General features: G+C 44.4%; 1 protein-coding gene across 1 annotated transcript; it reads right to left on the reverse strand.

Annotated features, from left to right (window-relative positions):
* Positions 1 to 6,129: 6,129 nt before the first annotated feature.
* On the reverse strand, positions 6,130 to 13,051 carry LOC144152149 (uncharacterized). The gene is made up of 3 exons (XM_077683365.1): positions 12,947 to 13,051; positions 9,904 to 9,991; positions 6,130 to 6,646 (listed from the first exon to the last, which is right to left on the reverse strand). The coding sequence occupies exons 2-3, from the start codon at positions 9,974 to 9,976 to the stop codon at positions 6,138 to 6,140; spliced, it is 582 nt and encodes a 193-aa protein (XP_077539491.1). The 5' UTR covers positions 9,977 to 9,991; positions 12,947 to 13,051; the 3' UTR covers positions 6,130 to 6,137.
* Positions 13,052 to 14,539: the final 1,488 nt, after the last annotated feature.

Below are 14,539 nucleotides of genomic sequence, written 5' to 3' on the forward strand. Positions count from 1 at the left end.
TTGGCTAGCTGCCTAACTCATGATTCCAGGTCGGAAATATAATGATTGACTTTCGCAACCGCTAAGTATCAATAACGGATTTCTGGAGGGTTCAATTATGTGTCCAGTATTATTGTTATGATATATAAACGACTTGCCCAGGTGGCTGCATTACAGTAGGAGCAGCTTTATACGTCGATTATGCCACAATTTATGCACACAACAAATCTAGAAACGAGGCGGTTAACCAATTAAAATATGACGTAATCAACCTATCCCTCTCGTGCGCAATTAACGAACTTTGCAGTACCCCTACTAAGACTAGATTTATGCTCATTCACACACATTCGAACTACCGAACAGCCATCAGTGTCATTGTTACAAGATCATGCCATTCAACCCTCATCAGATGTGATGTTCCTTGGCGCGCTACTAGAATTCTACTTGCACACAGAATTATATCTAAAAGAAATTATTTGGGCTACTGGAACTTTTAAAAGCTCCCTATTTGCAAACCTTCATAGTGGAATTGCTTATGAATCTCCCCATTCATACACTGATTGGATTTCCGTTCATAGCTTAACATTCAAACGTTGGTGTATGTCTCGCGAGCGGGTGGGGTTTTTATGAAGGTTGCTTGAAACACCGGTGTATTAATTTTCCGCTGGCTGGCGGCGTTGCGAAGCTGTGTCACTATGTCGAAATGTGAAGTCACTCAGCCAAAATCAGAGATAGAAATCATGCCACGCGAGCAAAAAAAAAAAAAAAAATTCCCGCGCCTTCCCGCGAGGGGAACACGAGTAAATGCAGAGCATTGGGGCCTCAGTACTGATTGAAGGCAGTGTTGCTTCCATCGCTTCTTCCGTGATGCTGGAGTAGCAGACACGAGAAAACGTGGGCACGAGCGTCAACCAAGGAAAGAAGGAGCAACGCAGTGACTGAAACACGAGCGACCGCTAGCCGCTATATTTGCAGCGCGCGCAGTAGAGGGAGAGCAGTACGGGGGGGAGAGCGCGCATGCGCAAGCAAGGCGCACCCTTCCACGCCCCACCGCGCTGCTATCACGCACCTGTTACGCCCATACGGCGACGGAGCGAACGGGCTGACTACGACGCATGCGCGCGCCAGCTGCTGTTGAGAGAGGGGAGGGAAGGAGAGGCGCACCTGCTGCGGACGCGAAACTGTTGACACCGTCCGACGCAGGAACAGGCGAGGCTAAGAAATGCTTTGCATTTAAAAAGTGGCGTTGCTAGGCAAGACCCAGGACAGCCGGTGTGTGGCGCGGGAGGCGGGAGCGTTCGAAGGGCGTCCTCTGCAACCGTGCATTCCTGAACGGGGTGTTCCTGCTCGAGCGATCCGGTAGCAATTGGAGAACAACCAGAAAAAAATCACGCACCCCTCAGTCTAACGACGATGATGGTATAACGCGACGTTTTCTCGTGAGGGATTACTTGGTCGTCGTCTGACTTTGGACTTTAGCTCGCAGAAAGCTTGGGGATTTTGGTCACACCGGCTGTGACTTTGACCCCTCTTTCTTTAATTTGGCATAAAAAAAGCTTCGCGTCCAGTCGTCGTTGTCATTAGACGGAGGCGTAGATGAATTTTCTTTCTAATTTGATATCTCTCTAAGCCAAAACTGCTTTGTCTGTTTAGCACTGGCACCGCCGACTTCATAACGCGAGGGGTCCATGTTTTATTGCGACCACGGGAGACATTTTTTGCTATACTTCACTCACTCTCATCATCATCATCGTCAGAAAAAGCTGGCTTACTTGCAGTGCGTTTTCGACGCTACGTACACCATCACAGAGACACATAAAGCTTCGCTTTAAAATACAATTTTCAAATAATAACACAGTAAGCGCAAAACTGAGCGCTATTACGCCGACGCAAAATTCGCGTTCCCTTCGTAAGGCGGCTGAAAATTTATTTGATTGGCTTAAAATGAGGCGTTGCCATTCGTTGATGTTCATTGTCTGTTGCTTCGATGATGACCCCTAGCAACATAAGCAGGTAGATTGCAGCGAAAAAAAAACAAACAAAGAAACAAAGAATGCAGTTCTATTCATTACTTTTATGACATGTACATTATGGTTTATTATATAGTTTTAGGACGCTTCTTCTCCCAGGCAACATTTAGCATCTGCTGCAAATTGATGCAGAATGCTATTGTTCTGTTTTAGCAATTATTCTTTTAGAGCCCCGCGCGTGCATAGCAGAAGCCTTTCGTTTTTCACAGAAATGTTAAGAATACCATTTTTCTACTAATCTTTTATGTTCCGTAACGTCAAAGCGTGTCATAGAAGCCATGCATCCGCTCCAACGTGTAGCAGAACCAACTTGTGCAAATTGTGTCAATCTCGCCCCAGTTGCACAGGAACCAAAGTAATTTTAATTCTAAACGTTTTCTTTGGGTTTCCTCGACTTAATTCCCTTCCTTTAGGTTATCGTGCGGCTGCTGAACGATACAATCGCGAACAATGTTTTTATTGCTCCCACAAATAATGTATTTATTGCCCCGTCATAACATTTTGCTGTTTGGTCCTTCGTATTGATTGAAGCGATAGGGGAGGCTAAGTTTTGAATGCCACTCATCCCCGGTTATGGTTTAATCGAGTCTTAGTTTTTGAAAAATACAAATTTATTCAGTTCTATTGTTTTAAAACATATTCCAACAATCACTTCAGACATCTTGTCTACCTACACAATGGCAAATAGGGAAGGTGGTCCTTCTCTTCAAATCAGCCCAAAAAACGTCACCGGCAATTTCCGCCATATTTAATTAACTAGCACGTGCTGCAAATCACCAGAACATATGATATTCCCAAATTTAGCCACATTTCTTGAATTAAATTTGTTTTTTTTTGCAGCAGCGCAGCTTGGGTTCCACAAATCACTATCATGCAAAACACAGTTAATATCTTTCACTCATAAGTTACATCGCATTTTATACAAATCATCAAATGCTGACTGTTCTTACTTACACTTTCCGAAGCTTTGGATAAGGTATGCCACAAACTACTCCTGCACAAACTAACCGAAGTGAAATTTAATTACGCCGTCATGAAGACGATAGAAGTTTTCTTCAATTGTCGCTCGCAATTTGTTTCAGCTAGTGATCAAAACTCTTCACTCAGCCAGGTTACCCAAGAATCTGTTCTGGGACCTCTTTAATTTCGTATTTACGTTGATGACCTGCATTCCCTTATTTTCTTCAATGTTCACTTGATGCTGACGACTGCGTAATTTTTCAGGAAGGTATTACTGATACCGATTTTAACTCTTTCCAATCACATCAACTTATTGTAACTAACTGGGGCAAAGGATGGTTAATGAAACTAAACGTCACTGACTGTAAAGCAACACGTGCCTCAAGAATTACTAGTTGTATGCCCGTAAATTACATGAACAATATTCCACTTGAGTTCGTTTTCTTTTATAAGTACTTAGGCGTTCATCCAGGTAAAGTACCACTGGCCGCGCGTGACAACCGATGTGTCCCAGTACGTACGGAGTTGCCGTGACTGCCAGCGACGAAAACCCCCGCCGACAAGACCCGCCGGACTTCTGAAACCGATCGCCGTCCCATCAAGGCCCTTCCAACAGATTGGAATGGACCTTTTGGGCCCGTTCCCTACGTCACGATCCGAGAACACGTGGATTGTCGTAGCGACAGACTACATGACGCGCTACGCAGAGACCGCCGCTCTTCCGAAAGGGACTGCACAAGAAGTCGCCAAATTCTTTATAAACCAAGTTGTGCTGCGACACGGAGCCCCTGAAGTCCTAATCACGGACCACGGAACTGCCTTCACTGCAGAACGTGCGCAAGGAATCTTACGCTACACCAAAACGGATCACCGAAGAAGGGCGGCGTACCACCCCCAAACGAACGGACTAAAGAAATGTCTGAACAAGACGATTGCGGATATGCTGTCGATGTACGTCGACGTTGAACATAAGACGTGGGATGAAGTCACGTTTGCGTACAACACGGCTATCCAGGAAACTACGCAGATGACGCCGTTCGAGCTTGTCTACAGAATACAGCGAACTACGATGTTTGACGCCATGCTTCCGCATGTTGAAGACGACAACCTCAACCCCGATGTCCAAGGATACCTTCAGCGCGTGGAGGAGGCCCGTTACCGCGCTCGAGTTCGTGCAACGGACCAGCAGCTGGTGGACGCAGGGTGCTACGACCTCCGACTCCGAGACGCCGTGTACCACCCAGGGGATCGTGTATGGGTTTGGACTCTCATCTGACGACGCGGACTCAGTGACAAGCTTCTGCGACGCTATTGCGGACCCTGCGAGATTCTACGACGTATTGGCCAACTTACCTACGAGGTGATCCCGGATGGTAATTCCAGAACATCACGACGACGCACGCGGCCCGAAGTCGCCCACATGGTTCGCCTGAAATGTTACTACACAAGATGACGGACTTGACTGTCTTTTATTTTAGCATCGGGTGGATGCACTCTTAGAGGGGGGGGGGGGTAATTCCGCGATCCATGCATTGGATTTGTTTATGTTTTGTTTTTGGCGACTTGCTGCGCGGAGCTGTTATCTGTGTTATCCGTGCACCATTCTTTATTTTCATGCCGCATGTGTTATCTCTTTTGATAGGGAGAGTGTTTCGAACTAAGGTCAACAGTCCAGAATAATCTTCTTTGGTCTACAGTGTTTTGGATGAAATCGACGGTTCGAGAATACTCTCGCCCAAAGATAAATTCCCGAGGAGCACATGCCGCACCATTCGACTCGCCGACGCTCGCCCGTACACGTCACTTTGTTGACTGCTGCTTCGCCACCTGTGTATTTCTTGAGTTGTTAGGGGAGCACAAGTTCCCTCCAATAAACGTGTTTTCCTTCAAGAAAACTGCGTCGTCTTTAGCTTTGTGACAATATTGCAGACAACTTAACTTGGACGCTACACATACAAGGCATTATTAGAGAGTTTTCCCACTCCGTATGCCCCGTCTGTTACGGTCGTACCGTGCTGATCGGTAGCCGTCTGCGCCTGCGTGCCTCGGAGCGGCGGGGAACGAAACCCGCCACCGTGACTGGCCCGCTGAACTAATATACTTTACCGGAACGAATGCAGAAGGGCCCAGTCAGGTCCTGGTCAGCACGGTGCGAGCGGAACAGACGAAGCATACAGGGTGTTAAAATTCTCTATTAAAGAAGCGAACCGCATCCTAGAATTTCTTCGGTATAAAACACTAATGAGACCAAAACTGGAGTACTCACGCCAGTATGAGATCAGTGTCATGATAATTTAATCACCGCACGCGAACGTGTTGAGAATAACTCAGCCCGTTCTATTTTTTTCTAATTATAGTGGGACTACAAGCGTAACAACAGTGAAAAGGAGTATAGACTTCCCATATTTAGCACCACGACGTCCCATATTTAGGACCACGACGTCCCAAAATTGCATTACGACGTCGCAATTTTGTTTCTTAAGGTCTATTACCACACCACACTTTATGATGAACCGCTTTCACGGCCTCAGTACATATCGCATCGCATTGACCACAATCACAAAGTTGCAGTTGATTCATGTAACAAAATTTTTGGCGAATTTTTCATTACTAAAACATCCCTAGGGGGAAACCGGGTTGCCGCCGGTATTTCTTCCATCCACGATAATCACATTTTCTTTAAAGCATTAGCTAACATTGAATAATCAGCAAAATCTATTATTTCTATATTTCAACACGCGCACTGTATTCATCTATTAGTGTATCTTGTAAGCGACTCCTCTCTTGAATGGCCATGGCCTCGAGGATTAACTAACTAACTAACTAAATAAATAAATAGATAAATAAAAATAAATAAATAAATAAAAATAAATAAATAGGCTACTCACTAGCGCAAACCTGCTTTTGGCTATACTCCTAGTTTAGATGGGGCTTCTTATTCTGTTTGTTTGTGACAACTGGATGCGCGGCAGCAATTTGTTACACATGCTAAAACCTATTTTCGTCACACTATGAAAGATTGATGGATTGATTGTAGGGTTTAACGCGCCGACGCAACGCAGGCGATGAGGGGCGCCTTAGTGGAGGCCTCCGGATTAATTTTGACCACCTGGGGATACACTGCGAATGAAACAGACACACAAATTTCCACAAAGTAGAATTTATTTCCTACGGCAAGAGCTGCTTGAGAAGAGCTTCGAAGTCTACGAAAAACACCTTGTACCAGAAGTTGGTCGGTCCTTGTTGAAATTGCCTCTCGAAGATGGCGCCCACCGAGCCTTTCCCTTCCGACGATTGAAGCACTACGGCTACGGGGACTTCCGCCTTGCGGCGAAGACGTAGCCCTTGTCCCGAGCCTTCCACTAGGCACTGGACCGTGAGTCTCAGTAGCTTTGCCGTTGTGATGAACTTATTTTCAGTTCTTCGCGAAATTTCTATGGACAGAGGACGCTCGTTGACTAGGTCGAACTGCACCGCGCGTGTCCCGTTCCTACAATACGGAAGGAGGGGGCCGAAGAGTCGAAAGCTATCCACACCCTCGATTGTACCATTGACAGTAGTAACTTCCCCAGAGGGTTCATAGAAGCCCTTGGTGCTACGTCGCACTGCTGGAAGCTTGGCGATGAGGTCGTTCTCGATGACGCGTTCTAGGTCTTCGTCGGCAAAACTGCAGCTTCCTGTAGGAGAAAAACGGAGACCCAAACTGAAATACCTGTATTCAATTCTAGCGGAACCGTTTGCTTATATGCACCATAAGCAAACCGTTTGCTTTTAAGAAGAAAAATAAAGGGGTACGATAGTCTCCAAATAAATAAATAAATAAATAAATAAATAAATAAATAAATGAAAAACGAAATATTTAATAATAATTTCATTAATTATTTATACACGATTAATGAAATGAAATTATTTATTTATGTCTTATAATAACTCTCCATGTATTAATTACACACACACACACACACACACACACACACATATATATATATATATATATACGATAGAGAAGTCAAACTGAAAAACATAACAACATTTATTCTAACGTTTCGACCGGGGGCCGGTCTTTTTCAAAGACCGGGGGCCGGTCTTTGAAAAAGACCGGCCCCCGGTCGAAACGTTAGAATAAATGTTGTTATGTTTTCAGTTTGACTTCTCTATCGTACAGCTAACCTCATAGCCAGGAACCTTTTCTCTTAACTATATATATATATATATATATATATATATATATATATATATATATATATATATATATATATATATATATATATATATATATATAAATAAGTAAAGTAAACACAAGAAATGAAATTATTAATTAATTTAAATATTTTTATTCACTTATTTAATTGATTTATTTATGGATGTATTTAGATATTATCCTTCCTTTAAATTTTCTTAAAAAAACAAATATAGAAATAATTTTTAATAATTGAACAATTATAGCTGGACCAATTAATAAATACTTATTACTAATAGGTGAATAACTGGAAATAAATTACAACAATTATTTATAACGATTCATAATTACTGATTTATGTTTTCTCAGCGTGTCTGAGAAAAGAGACGTCTTTGTACTAAGGCACAGAAATATGACCTTCGACAATGCATCTATACAGTGCTTACAATAGGAAACCAGGTTTTATCGTAGGAAACAAACTCATGTGGAATGCCTTGTAACTAAAGTTACAGCTAACAGTGTACTTCCTATGTTCAGGCAAATCGTAGAATCGGCAATCCGTGGATGACCCAGGCAAATAAATCGTAACGAGAAACGGGACTTGATGGAAAAAAGATCATAAACTGTTTGGAGAGACGAAATAAAAATTTTGGAGTGACATAGGGCATCGCAGAACAGGGGCTGTTGAAAGTCGATGGCGAGGCAGTCGACGTAAAAATACTAATGATGATGATAAGGCAACGGCTGTTCACATCTGGTGATACCAAACTTGGTTCCGCAATAAGCGCCTCGAGCGATCAACCGGATTTCTAAAAAAGCGCTGGAAACGAAAAACCTGAGTCGCTACCATATCGTGATTGTAAGCAATTAGGTCAGGTAGTAAGCAGCTTAAAAATAAAACAATATTTTTAATGGATGTAATGCCCGCTAACCTGCTTTTGTTGTCCTCCGTTTTCGGCTATTATTCGAACTGCTTTCCATCAAGTTATATTTGATTCACTGAAATGTCAAGTAAAATTTCAATGCTCACTGTTGACTTAAAAACTTTAAATTTCCAGGAGCCTGGTTATTTACGGCCTTGGGGAGGGGCCTGTTGAAGATACCAAATTAATCGGTATGAGAGCAAAGCGGAAATGTTCGAGGAAATGTAGGTTGGAGTGAGCTTGATGGAGCGAATGCGCTAGGTCGGTTCAACACTCATCATGCGGTATCGTTTCTACAGTTTCTGGCTCCATGGCTTCGCTGAAAACTGTGAAATATTGCATCCTTGTAAGCGTTGCATAGTAAGTGTTATTAAGTAAGGCCTTGCCAGAAGGCAAACGCGTGTTCGGAATTGCGTACCCTCTGGAAATAAAAAAAAAATTCAAGTGAAGCTACAGGTTCGTTCATTTTTCATGAACTGAATGCAAAAAGCGAGTTTGTTTACACGGGACACGTTACAAAACAGGAAAAATCATGTAGCTAGATAGAGGGAAACTTGGCGGTGTCGCTTTGAAGCATTGGTCTGCTATGCGTTGACCCTGATGCCAGTCGACGCTTCAGGTACGACTCCTACAGCGGGCAGGGACTGTACCAGTTGCCTTCGTACAAGTCTATTTGAGAGTCAATGAGCGACGCCTTTAGGCCGGGCTACCAGGGTTGTAGTATGCTTTCAGAGAGAAAAAATTATCGGCTTGATGCGACAACCTTTGCTTTTGTTAAAAAATGTCAAGTTGTCCTGAAGAGCTGCCCCTTGAGCTGGGGCATACCTCACAAACACAGCGGTTAAAAGTTCTACGCAAAATATCTTTACATTTCCGTTATTTTTCACCTTTCTTACAGCGGAACTGAAAATGATCAACATTGATTCCTACACGATCTGATTCCTTGTCCCTATCATGAGGTGAGGCGTGCTTTATGATAATAAAAGCGTCTGGCCATTGCAAAGGACAAGAGAGCTTTTAACACCGGAGCTGGCGTTACGGGCCGCAGGTTTGCCGTTGCATGAAAAAAATATCTATAAAATGCCGGGCGCTCGTGAGCGCGTGCTTAGCGACGACCGCACACCCCTTGGCTTGCGCAGTGGCTTTGTCAAAAAAAAGTGCAGCGTTGTCGGCAAGCGTTACCGAGCACGTAAAAGCACTCCAGCGCTAACGCTGCAGTTGAAAAGCTGCTTGGGAGAGATCACCTCGGCTGCTGCGTTCTCTAGAAGCCATTATGGATAATTGGAGACTTGGCTACGAGAGTTCCAATCCTTGCGGAGACGACTTGCAGATCCCGCCACCACTGCCTCGAGTCGATGACGAACAGCTGGTGGACGTCTACAATGATAAGGTTGAATTTGCCCTCACCACTGGCGTCGAAGAAGACCGCGACCTCTTCGATGCATACGACGACGACTACTACCCCCAAACTATGCAAATGAAACATGATATTGAAACTTAACCATGTATCCGGCGATTTTCACCTATAACGGCTTCGCTATTTGAGTGTTGCGCATGAGTGCCAGCTCCCCCGAATTTTCAAAATATTTTTTACATTGTAAAACAAAGCGAAGAAGTCCACACCGCATTTCCACATTATTAGTGCTTCATAAGATGCTTGCGGACAAGACAGATCAGCTTAGCCCGATTTTTGTTTAATATTTAGGGCTGTGGAGCTCCAACTGCACCGTGCTTTGTTTTGCTTTTACTATCATAGCCTAATGTATAACATCACTTTGCTCTTTCAGCAACGGCAGCACACAAGTATCTCCGCGACAAAGTTCATCCATACCAGGCGAAGTGGTCTGGGTGGCAGAGGCTGACGCCAAGAACAACAAGATGACTGCTGTCGTGGAGCAGGCCATGATTGTGACCTGTTTCTGAGAGGCAGCAAACAGAAAGAACGAAGCACATGAAGAAACATCTTGATGAAATAGAATGAATGTAACTACATTGGGGGTACCACTCCGTAGAATATGCATGAAATATCTCGTAAAGGTTCCATCAAGGGCGGCAGTTTTGGGCCCATGCTTGAAGTTGCCTTGCACTTTGGTGAGAACACGCAGTTTTGAAATAGATGTATTCCCAGTGATAACGCAGGCCAACTACGCTCACTGATTAGAAACCGAAAAAAAATCGCTAAGAAATTAAGTTCTTTGACGTGGTATTGCCTCGTGTTTAGGGCGAATACGCAGCGCATTACATGTCCCGAATGATTTGTCTGATGAAGACGAAAAGCTTCGATGAATTTTCCTCAAAGCTTCTTTTGCAGTCTGGGAGCATTCTCTGGGAGAAGAAACATTTTTCCTTACTAGAGATTGTTTGCGGTGAAAAAACTTTCCCTCTTATTTTTCCACTTCATTTCAAATCACGATCGCTATCCTGGGATTAGAAAACAGAGCTAAATAATGGTTTTGCAGTTGTGGTCTGTACCGTATACACTGAAGAGAAGAAAAACGTGCTCTTAAGGTAATAGTAGTCAATATGAGTGGGAAGCAACATCGAGCGTAACCTCGGAAGGACCTGTGCACGGTATTGCATGGTTGCATAATAGAGCTCAAGCAATTTTCAACGTTTCCGTCATTTTTAAGGAGTGAATAGGCTCCAAGGATGCATAAGTAGTGACACAGACATATAATAAGCAAAATGGTTGGTTCATTTAACTTTTAATGGCTGGAACGAAAACAGTGTTTTCCCCACGGAACCCATTTACTTTGCATTCCCGAAAACAAAAAAGTCATTCGCATGCGGGCATTATGCAGCGCGGCCCGTGGTAGAGAAGTACTGTTATTGGGAGTGCGGAAATAACAAAACAAAATCTAAAACTGCAAATGCAGGAACCACCATGAAACAGCCAATGCCAGGTAAGCAAGAAAGGGCCATCTGAGCGTGGTCAGTCGTATAGTAGGGAGCTAGTCTGGCTGAACTGACCGCTCAGTCAAGATCTTTTCCCTCTTCCTCTGACTCTGATTCTCCCTGTACCAAGAAAATAGATCAAAACGGTCGTTCTATTCACACCATATGGTCCTACAGAAAAGAAGGTTTGCAGATTGCCGTGCGGCTGCAAGTAGAATCTGAACAGGGAGTTGGAGTTGAAGAAGGAAGGGTAATATTTAATATTTTTATAAAAGCTCCTCTCAACATACGCAACCTCCTTTCAGTAGACTTATGGGAAGACCATCGGTCTCTGAATTTGAGCTGATCAAAATGAAGCGCTTACGACTGCACCTTACTGTTTGGGGATACTTGCTTTGCGACGGACATGATAGTTATACGACTTGAGTGTGCATCCAAACTGAGCTTTATTGATGAGATAGATGATTGTATAAAACAATGTATTTTTGAGGCATCACCTTTAGATATTCAAATAACGTGAGAAATTTCAGTTTTCGAAGTGGGGTGGTGTCACAAAATCTTCACAAATAAGAATGGTGGAACCGAGCAGCAGCAATGGCTTAGGTGGAATGCTTCGCTGTGCGTTGATACACAGCGTGATAACTGTGTTTTCGCGTGAGAATATAGTTTGTTTTTATCTTTTTTACGTGCTGTAATATCTCACAACGCGTAAAATCTTCGAGGTTTGAATTTCTTCAACCGAGTATTGCTTTGTCTCTAAGCATGAATTCTCTAAAACGTACAGGAGAAAAATCATGAGTAATTTCTGAGGAATTCGCCCCGAGGGAATTTTGTCAACTTAGGCTCACTCAGAGCGTCAGGGTAGGGGTCTCTACTGCCAGCCTGGAATCGTATCGGTGCAGCCAATTACGTAATACATTAAAAAAACATCATTTACTACTGATTGACAACACCGTACATTCTACGTTTACTATATCGCCATACAAAAAAAAAGTAATTGAGCCGTAATTAATTTATTACGTTATTGAGTGTAGAGTAATTAACACGCATGATAAAAGCAGAAAAGGAAAACATTCTTGAAAAAGAGAAATCTTTCTCTTTCTTTAGGTAAATAGGGTTACCTGCAGGTAAATAAAAGAAGCGCAAAATCTAACGCTCCCATTGCTAAGACGTCAACGCTGCTGTCATCATCATCATCATAATCATACGCCCACTGCGGGGCAGTGGGCCTCTCCCATTAATCTCCAATTATCCCGGTCCTGTGCTAACTGTGACCAATGTACCCCGCAAACTTCCTGATCTCAAACGTCCATCTTGCTTTCTGCCGTCTCTAACGCACTCTGTTACCCTTAATGACCAACGGTTATCTTGCCTTCGCATTACATTCCCTGCCCACGTCCATTTCGTCCTCTTAATTTCTACTCATATATCCTCAACACGCGTTTGTACCCTGACCCTTAATGTTACACCTATCATCTTCCGTTCCATTGGCCGCTGAATCTGGCACCGGGATTCGAACCATGGTCCTTCTGCACGTGAGGCGGATGCTCTACCTCTACGCCACCTGTGCTGAGTCGTTCTCAATTTAAGTTTAACACTGAGAGTGTTCAACTTAAATTGAGAACTACTCAATTTAAGTTGAATCCTAAGAGGGTTCAACCTAAATTGAAAACGACCCAGCAGCGGTGTCGTAGAGGTAGAGCATCCGCCTCGCGTGCAGAAGGACCGTGGTTCGAATCCCGGTGCCGGACAATCCCCATCGGAGTTAACAAAAAAAAATCCGCGTATTTATGGAATCGCAGAATGGGGCTTGGGGTGCGGCCTGACCCCGGCGGCCATTGCCGGTAACGCACTCCCTCACCAGAGCAGGATTGGCCACCTTGCTGTAGTAACGGCCACAACCTTCCATGAATACGCCAATTAACGCTGCTGTATGCGTCTGCAAATAGTGAAGGCTCATAGACAGATACACAACTCACCGGAGTGTCACCGATGGGCAAAAGCAAACGCAATGCAGGAGGAGCGGCACCTTCTGACACGAACTCCGAATACTACTTCGTCTGATGTGCGCGGAAAAGGTATATCCGGAGGAGGAGGAGGAAAACGCGAACGGAAAGGCGGAGAGGTCATTAAGACGTGCACCCCGAATGTCTACTCGGAACTGGGGGAGGGGTGTCCAGGGGATGAAAGAGAGGCAGGCAAAAAAAAAGGAGGGCATGAAAGCGTGGACGCGAACTCAATTTAGTCCCTTTGTGGTCTTTCCCCTAAACCTGCACCCTTCATGAAACGCAAAAGTGTTTTTGTTGCCTTCTGCGAAGTCGGTGCTAGGGGTCGATGTCACAGGATGGTCTCTACTGTGAATGGTTGATTGCCCAATCGGCTGAGCTCGGCGGCCAACACGCGCCTTTCCGATGTACACTGGGGGCAACGACAAAGCGCATAACCGAGTGTCTCTTCAACCTCGTAGGCGTCGCAATTGGCGCTGTTTGCTACCCTGAGTTTCTATAGAAGCGTTGTAGGACGCATCTTTCAAATGACTTGCCGCCCACGCGAATGCAATCACGACACCGCAGAACCGCCCAGACTACCCGTTTTGTTGAGATGAAGACACGTGGCCATTCGGTCACGCTGTCTGGAATTGCTGGGCGAAAACCACGGCGATAAGAGCTTCAAGGGCGTGGGAAAGAGGAGCTCTCAGAAGCGTTCAATGCCACATTAGCGCCTTCGCAATCGCAGCCTCTAAGAAGTGCTAATGTGTCTTCAGAGTTTTTCTCTCCCCATTAGTGCGACCGAAAGCCTTGACCAAGCGTCTTTTTTTCCGCCCATATCTATGAAAGGTAAGTTGAATATTGAAAGAACAAAAAGAAACAGAACCACACAGTCGGTACTGGAGGCAGCAATAAAGCATAAAAAGAAAAAAAAAAGCAAAGTACAACAATTCCAATGAGTGGTAAGACAAGACGAGCAGGCGATCACACGATGCGGTCCGCTGCCTCGCTGCGTCCAAGTGTCCGATCCCGGCTTGTGGCCTCGCTTTAGAGTGGTGAGCCTTGGCTGAGACACAGTAAACAGGGGGTAACTGACTTTTCAGAGACCGCGCGTGGAAGTGTGTTTATTCCTACACGTGCGGCGGTGGGGTTATATCAATCCTGGCCCTCGATTCTATGTGCGGTAACACGATCTGGTGATCAGAAAAAGTTATCAGTTTCGCTGCGGCCTGGCGTGCGCTCTATGCTTCGGGCCTTAACTTAATAAAAGCTTCTGAATAATTTAAATGCATAATAACATTTTGTTTAAGTTTTATAACCTTCACTTTACCTGGTGGAAGGAAGGACGCGTAAACCCATATGAACGCAGGAGGCATCTACCTTCGTCCAGCTTTATAATAGTGAGTTGGCACTCTGAGTTTCTTGTAAGAACACTACTCCTTGTCGAGGGCTCGCCAGGTTTATTAGGGCTGGAATAATATTTGGTCCAAGGAATGTTGCATGTCTGGTTATGCGTGTATGGACGCCACAAAAACTAAAGCAAGAAAGCAGAAAAATCAGAGGAAGGTGGATGGATGTCTTGAT

Source organism: Haemaphysalis longicornis, unplaced genomic scaffold (assembly GCF_048455015.1).
Source record: "Haemaphysalis longicornis isolate Haplotype H1 unplaced genomic scaffold, Haemaphysalis longicornis Haplotype H1 scaffold_9, whole genome shotgun sequence".
Lineage (NCBI taxonomy): Eukaryota > Metazoa > Arthropoda > Arachnida > Ixodida > Ixodidae > Haemaphysalis > Haemaphysalis longicornis.